This window comes from Anastrepha obliqua, chromosome 5 (genome assembly GCF_027943255.1).
Source record: "Anastrepha obliqua isolate idAnaObli1 chromosome 5, idAnaObli1_1.0, whole genome shotgun sequence".
Lineage (NCBI taxonomy): Eukaryota > Metazoa > Arthropoda > Insecta > Diptera > Tephritidae > Anastrepha > Anastrepha obliqua.
The window spans coordinates 56,320,515-56,328,773 of NC_072896.1; the positions used below are offsets into that span (position 1 = coordinate 56,320,515).

The following is an 8,259-nucleotide window of genomic DNA, read 5'->3' on the forward strand; positions in this document are numbered from 1 at the left end:
TCATTGATGAAGGCATCGACCGCAGGGACAGCACCTTAGAATGTCAAGGCATAGCTATCCGGATAGGCGATTTCGAGCTCGAAATATTTAATGTTTAAATACCCCCTGTCAACTCCTGCCCGGCAGGATATCACCCTAATATATGTAGGTGCGCTCATCAGAGGTGAAAATCGATTGGTTGTAGGTGACTTCAATGCGCATCACGATCTTTGGCATTCAAGCCTGCCAAACGATCGTAGGGGGCAGCAATTGGCAAAGCAGATAGACGATTCGATATTCAGCATTGTAAACGACGAAGCCCCCACCAGGGTAGTGGGCAATTACAGCAGTTCGCCTGCCATCACAATTGCTAGGCCTGATAAAAAGCATATCGTTGTTGTTGTGGTAGCAGCATAAACATTCCCCATACTTACATGCGGGGAATGCTACTGGAGTGACAGTCCTTGGCCGGTAACGTAGAACCGACTGTCGTGGAAACGAAAAGCATAACGTGGCGACCTATGCTATCGCTTACATCAGACCACTTGCCCATTATCATCTCGATCGAGAAACCTGCCGACTTTGTTTCCGCGAATCCCCGGTCATACATCAACTTCAACAAGGCTGATTGGACCAGATTCGCGGAATTTAAAGAGGACATCTTTGCCGCTCTACCCATTCCCACTGATGTGCGCGCAGGCGAACGCGCATTCCGCAAGGCGATCACAGCCACCACGGCTCGCTTCATACCCGCTGGACGGATCCGGGACATACGCCCCAATTTCCCAGCTGAAGCAGCTGTTCTAGCGAACGAGGGAATCGCCTACGCCAGGCCGATCCCGGGGATCCTCGAATAAAGGATCTCAATTCGGAGATCCGGCTACTAGTAACCCAACATAAGCGGCACATAAACGGCACTCACCGTCATTAACACCCAGGTAAACCGCGGACTTAACCAAAACCGCCCCTGCGAGAGGACTGTCCTAGTAGCGTTGGAGTTACAAAAGGCTTTCGATACACTCAGCCACGCCACGCTACTAGATGACATTTTACAGTCGACACTCCCGCCAGAGCTGAAGAGGTGGACCGCGAACTACCAGAGAAAAATAAAGCAGGGAGTACGGCAGGGTGGTGTCCTTTCACCCTTGCTTTTTAATCTCTATATTTCGAAACTCCCCCAGCTACCAGAGGGAGTCTCCCTGGTCTCGTACGCCGACGACTGTACGATAATGGCGTCGGGCAATGACATTGATGGCCTATGCGCCAAAGTAAACGACTACCTCGCCCGCCTTTCTCGCTTCTTCACTGCGAGAAACCTAGAACTTTCTCCCACTAAATCCACGGCGACCCTTTTCACCACCTGGAGGTCAAGCTGCAACTTCAGGTACACGTCGATGATACCCCAATACCGACGGTAAATAACCCCAGAATATTGGGAGTCACCTTTGACAGCTTGCTCCCCTTCTCAGCGCATACAACCGCTTTTGCAACGAAAGTACAGAATCGCAACAAGGTCCTCAAGTCGCTTGCCGGCAGCACTTGGGGCAAAGACAAAGAAATGTTGCCATCGACTTTCAAGTCAATAGGCCGACCGGTTAACTATGCTGCACCTGTCTGGTCGCCTGGAACCAGTGATTCGCAGTGGGCGAAGCTCCAGACCTGCTAAAATACTGCAATAAGGACCGCGACAGGATGTCTTCTGATGTCCCCCATACAACACCTGCACGACGAGGCTCATATGCTACCTGTGAAGGGGCATAACAAACTGCTCAGCAAGCAGTTTCTGCTAGGGTGTCACCGTAGGCCTCACACATGCAGACACCTGCTTGAGCCTGAGCCACCTCCCAGGCACATCAGGGGGCACTTCCTAAATTACGTGGACGAGATCCTAGACAAAACAGACAGACCACTCCAGGATCGGACAATGTACAGACAGGCCATAAACGACATTCATCGGGAGACCATTACCACCTTCTTAAGCTCCCGATCTCCTAATGCCGTTAACGGAGTCCAACCCCCACCAATTGCAGACGAAGAGCTCCAACTTCCCCGAGAGTCGCGCGTAACCTTGGCACAATTACGTTCTGGATACTGTAGCAGGTTAAACTCCTACCTATCCAGAATCGACCCCGACATACTAAACATATGTCCGGCATTTACATTTAATTTATTACTTTCCTATAGAATACGAGTGAACTCGATACTTACAAATTGTAAGCAGACATTAGGTCAGCATAAAATATTTGAGCGTGCCAGAAATTTAAACAAAGCATTTATGTAATTACCAATGGGAATGCAAACATAGCATTTATCATATTTACTAATAAGTTTAATTAGGCAAATAATTGTAATAAGAAATGAGTCTGTAATAAAGAAGAGCTGAAAGCTCCGACCCTTTTTTAAAAAATCAAATTATTTTTTAATTTGAAAACTTACATTATGTATGTACGTATATGCACTTGATGTCCAACCCATAATTGCATCCTGCACTTAAAAAAACATTTGCACGTACATATTTGCATTCTGAACTTCCTACAAAACTATGTTTCGGCTTATTAGTAAAATATGTATGCGCATATAACTGCACACACAGGGTACTTTATGCCTACCTCGTCCGATGCAACAATTCAAAGCCAGATAGTCAACATTGCAATATTTCTTTTTATTTATAATTATTCGCCAATATTTGGCAGCGATCCTGAACTGCGTCGTGTTAGTTGGGTGCAATCTCATATTCTGCAGTGTGTTTTAATTTTGACAACGAACTTTTCTCTGACGAAGTTCGCTAGCCGATTTGATTCTGTTTATACTAATATGGCGCTTTCACTAACTGATGTTGTTTTTTTGATGAGCTTTTTAATGGCAGAAATACACTGTTGTCGAGACGCGCCCAAGAAAAAAACTCATATATCATTTGTTGTTTCTTTCCCCCAGTGTTTCGGCCCTACCGAATAGAAATTGCGCACAAAGCCGTTCATCTACGTCGGCCGCAAATATATTTATTGCAAAGTTTTACTCTCTCACTGCAACTGTCCAGCTTATTTTAAAATTTTGTGTTAGTATTTCACAAAAATAGATTGCAATTAATGAAAAACCCACATTTTAAAGTTTTAGTGGTAATTCGGTTATTTTCACTTGTTTATTATATATTCCATTTCAGGCTTAAAAACTCGTTATATTTTTCATAAACGTTGAAAATGTATAAAAAAAAAGATTGTTAAAACTTGTGGCATGTTAGCATGCTAAATAGATAAAGGCCTCGGATAAACTTATTCGACATATTAAAAGCATTGCATTGAGAGATATTATAACTTAGACGACCCTGCGTTTTGATAGAATTTCTTTGACGAATTATTTGCCATATCGAGTAATGTTTGTGCTGGTTTAAATGGTGCACCATATAAACGTTCGTATTCTTCCATTTTTTTCACTATCTTTAATGCCGAATAATGGTCAATCCAACGAAAAGGCCCTCCAGTGAAAGGAGGGAAACCCAAACCAAATACGGCGCCAACATCACCTTCTAAAGGGTTATCCAAAATTCCTTCTTCTAGGCAAAGGACAGCTTCATTCACAAATCGTGATACCATGCGTAAAGTCAAGTCTTCAGTTGAGTTTGCTCCCTTTGAAACAAGCGAATATTTCTGTTTCATAATGCTAAGCGCATCCATATTTACAGGGCGACTACCCTTTCCTTTTGAACCATCGTATATAAATATTCCCTTGCCAGATTTTCGTCCTAAAAATCCGGCTAGAACTAAGTCTTGTAGCAAATTTACATTCCCTCCACTGAAACGTTCTCCGAATGCCTGTAAAATTAATCGGTTGAATTTACTATAAAATGTAAATACATATACATATATATATGTAACTTACTTTGGCCAAATCGGCTGCAATGTGAGCACCCACATCAATGCCGACTTCGTCAAATAGTGTAGCGGCTCCTACTGGAAATCCAAAACTTTTTGTTAGTTTGTCAAGATCAGCTGGCTCTACTCCCTCCTGCAGAAGTCTAATGAATAATATAAAAAAATTTTATATAAATTAATATATCTAATATTTTAATTTAAACGGGCTGTCTGCTCAATAATTAATTTTATTCGTTATTTATGACCTTTGCTTAATGTCTGGTTAATATTGGCTTTAACCGGTGGTAACTTGACGTAGCGAAGCAAAGTGGAAGATTCCATAGATCTGGAATTAGCTAACAAATGAACGATATACAGATTGCAGGGGATCAGGGCGGAGTTTCAGTTATATATATTGGCAATCCTTCATGAACTTGAAGAATTGGAGGAAAGATTTTCTGCAAAGTTCGCTTAACAAACTACGCCTTGGATGTAACAGTTAAGGGCTAGGAGTAAATCCGGAGAAAACGGATCTGTTACTCTTTAACGGCAAATATAAGACACCTGTTCTTAAACAAATATCTCTAGAGGGAAAAACTTTCACAAAGGGCTAAATATCTAGGCCTTGGGCTGGATAGGATAGGGCGCGCAAAGCCATGACAGCGGCTCCTGTCGCAATACAATTTGAGAAATAATAGAGATTGGAACTCAGAATAATACACTGGTTATATATAGTGGTAGTTAGACCAATCGTCTATAAAGACATTATAGTGTGGTCGCGCACTCTTAAGGGGTGTGAACACGGCCCAAAACCTAGCAACGGTTCTTATACGCAGTGCAATGTCAACCACGCCATCGGAAGCGTTATATGCGACACTGTTCTTCCTTCCAGTAGATTCGCAGGCCAAATACGGCGCCAGCTGTGTGGCAATAAGATTTTTCGAAAATTTGAAGTAAGTGGTCAAACAATAGTTACGGTCACGAAATGATTCTGGAATGATGGACTATGCACTCCCCCCTACCACTGCCACCACAACGTTCATTAGCTCTCTAAACTCAAAGGAAGAGTGGAACCGGGTGTTTGAAAACAGGGCGAGTCCATCCATGTATACACAGATGGCTCAAAGCTCGGGGGCAAGGTGGACGAAGGTGTATATTCCGAATATCTAGAGATCTCTAAACCAATATTGAAAATGATATTGGTAAGCCTCTATCAATATGTAAGCTAGCTACTTTTGATAAATTAAAAAAAAAATGTTAATTAATGCTAACCGCACAGATTCCCCATCTAAAATTTTTGAAAAGGTGCCCCATGGGATTTGGCATTTGTGGTGATGAAAAATTAGCTAAGCTTGCCAACAAGACGCCACGCATCACTAAACTGTTCTACAACAAAAAAGGTTCAAAAGAGTTGCCGACACCTTTGATCCAAATATCAGCTCGCAAAATTGAACAAAATTACTCTAATTTTTACAATCCCCTCTCTATCCAACGACTCTATCACGCTGTGAAGTTGTCCTCTTTACCATATTTCAAATTTGTCCTACTAGGTTAACAAATTCTTATTTGAAACAACCGTTATACCTCGACATTCGCCTCCGATATGCTAATACTTATATAATATAGAATGTTGTGATTACTTTACGTACCTGATTCCTTCATACAAAATAGTTGATAAAATACGTGTTGTATAGAACCCAGGACCATCATTTACAGTTATCACTACCTTTCCTTGCTTAAGGCCCACTGCAACAGCTTTAGCAGTAGTTTCCTTCGAAGTTTTCGGATGTGTAATTATTTCGAGTAATTGCATCTTATCTACAGGTGAAAAATAATGCATGCCAATTAAATTTTCAGGCCGCAAACTTCCTTCGGCAATCTGTTTTATAGGAATGGCACTAGTATTTGTTGCAATGATGCAATGGGGAGGTACCACAGCCTCTAGCTCTGAAATAACCGCATGCTTTACTTTTAAATCTTCGAATACTGCCTCGATAACTATATCCGCGTTTTTAAATTTTCCATAATCCAACGAAGGCTTTAATTGCGAGATTATTTTATCACATTCAACTCTGCTGATTTTCTTTCTTTTCACTTGGCTGTCCAATCCTTTTTGGATTTGTTCTACACCACGTGCAAGCCCATTGAAGGATGTATCTTTCAAGACAACTTGGTATCCATTGTTTACCGATACTTGGGCTATACCTGCACCCATAAGTCCAGCACCAAGCACACCAACAGTTTTCACATCTGTATCTCTATTTCCAAAACGATTCTTTTTGCATTCAGTCTGCCCGCGGAAAAGGCTTATAAGACCTTTTGATTCTGGAGTCATTGCAAGCTCTCCGAAGGCTTTACGTTCGGCTTCATATCCTGCGGAAGCACCTTTGTCGATGCCTGCCTTCATAACATCAATAATTTTTAAAGGTGCTGGGTATAAACCATTTGTTAATTTTAGCACCCTTGTTCTAGCAGTATTAAATATTTTATCTTTGACAAACTGTAAATTTAAAACGAGATCCATAACTTTATCTGTTACATGTTTACTCCCACGTTCTACCTATTTTGATAAGAAATTTTTACAAATTACTAAAATATAATATCACATACGAACTTTCAATTTTCCATGGGCGATATCTTTAGCTGCTTGGATCGCAACTTGTTCCAAATATTCAATAGTGTTTTCTTCAGCAGCCGCTACTCCAGGTCCTAATGTATCCACCACCATATCCACTAAACCGATTTTTTTTGCTTGTTGTGCTGAAACTTGTTTTCCTGAAAGTTCTAAGTCCAATGCTTTTGGGATGGATGTAATCTTTGGGAGCCTTACTGTACCCCCACTACCTGGAAGAAGTCCCAATAAAACTTCCGGCGTGCCCAACTTTGTCCTACGGTCATTTGTGGCTACACGATAATGGCACGCCAACGCAAGTTCAAGACCTCCACCAAGGCACACTCCATTAATTGCTGCCACGATAGGTTTCCTACTAGTTTCCAATTGATTAAAAAACTCTTGCCCTTCTTTCGAGATATTTGTCGCATCGTCTACGTTTCGACACTTCTCTAACATGTCTATATCTGCTCCAGCAATAAAACAACCTGGTTTAGAAGATATTACTACCGCCGACTTTACAGACGTATTTGTTTCCAGTTCTCTTAAAACAGATTTAAACTCTGAGCTCAATGATAGATTAAGAGAATTAACTTTTGCATTTGGCACATCCAGTGTAACAACCAAAACTTCATCCACAACTTTCGTGCGCAGATTTTTGCCAGCACCTGTGCTGGCCATTTGAGAGGAGAATCTCTTTAAGTTCCGAGTATGACCTATATAAAAAAAATACAATATTGTGTTGCCTTCAGTCTTAATATTAGGGGTTCAAAGTGCACATCTATACTATGAGTCTGTAATATCCACTTACCAAGTTTACCTAATATACTTAATTTGCACAATGGACCCATCGCTTTTAAGAGTCTATAAGCAGACATTTTCGTATCGCTACCAAATGTTTATCCTACAATCAGCGAAATAAAATCTTTATATTGAAGCCTACAAAAAAATTCATTAACAAACTAAATATTCCTCCTTAACGTTACGTAGAGTCTTCACTATACAATTTGCGAATCCAAGCAGTCGATAGATAGTTAGCATTGACTTAATAAAGCTCAAACTAGAGGTGCCATAACCATAACGCCAAAAATTTGCTAATAGAACCAACATATGGGCAATACTGTAACCGGATAGAGGTGACATGCCATATCCATAGCCGTAGAGGCCAATTGAATTTTGGTTTTTTGGCGCAACCATAATCAGTTGCATTGTGATTTGCTACATTCTATACTACGAAATGCACAATACGGCAAAAAAAATTTATAACTTATATATTGTTATGGTTAATAGTTCGCACACTGACCGACGTATCGTAGTCCCTTACCACAGCCCGTAGAGAACACAAAATTGAGCAAAACTTATCGGTAGAGAACAACTGCGTTCTTTTAGTTACATACAAGGTGGATTTATTAAGGTGACAGCATTCGCCCAGCTGAATTTTTCACCGTAGGTATGGCTTACGTCAAAATGATATGCTTTGTTTGTATGTATTGGTATGTTTACATTCGTATGTTTACATTTGCTTGCTGATTTTGACGTGATGGTTGGACCAAACGCAACAACAAATACATGTAGGGTTTTACTTATATGTGTTTGCTGTCACCTGTAATAAATTCGCCTTCGTTACATACATACACAATACATCGGTCTGTGTGTGTTTGCGTTTGGTTGTATCGACACAATGTTACCATTAATATTTTTGCTTACACACTTTTTCACACATCCGCGTTATTAGTTACAATTTTTCATTGATTAATAAACCAAAGCCAAAAACCAGGAAATGCAAATAGTTCATTTATCTATAATTAACATAATTCAACA

General features: G+C 40.7%; 1 protein-coding gene across 1 annotated transcript; it reads right to left on the reverse strand.

Annotated features, from left to right (window-relative positions):
- Window positions 1-2,620: 2,620 nt before the first annotated feature.
- Window positions 2,621-7,450, reverse strand: LOC129247264 (trifunctional enzyme subunit alpha, mitochondrial). Its single transcript, XM_054886315.1, has 5 exons — window positions 7,250-7,450; window positions 6,442-7,154; window positions 5,477-6,387; window positions 3,856-3,991; window positions 2,621-3,788 (listed from the first exon to the last, which is right to left on the reverse strand). The coding sequence occupies exons 1-5, from the start codon at window positions 7,314-7,316 to the stop codon at window positions 3,285-3,287; spliced, it is 2,331 nt and encodes a 776-aa protein (XP_054742290.1). The 5' UTR covers window positions 7,317-7,450; the 3' UTR covers window positions 2,621-3,284.
- Between the last annotated feature and the right edge of the window lie 809 nt (window positions 7,451-8,259).

What these genes read in the sequence shown, in the direction of transcription:
- LOC129247264 (XM_054886315.1), bottom strand. Translation starts at nt 7,316, where the DNA reads ATGTCTGCTTATAGACTCTTAAAAGCGATGGGTCCATTGTGCAAATTA. An exon ending in TCGCCCATGGAAAATTGAAA is followed by an intron (nt 6,388 to 6,441) that starts GTTCGTATGTGA and finishes TTATCAAAATAG; the next exon opens with GTAGAACGTGGGAGTAAACA. An exon ending in TTGCAGCCGATTTGGCCAAA is followed by an intron (nt 3,789 to 3,855) that starts GTAAGTTACATA and finishes TTAATTTTACAG; the next exon opens with GCATTCGGAGAACGTTTCAG.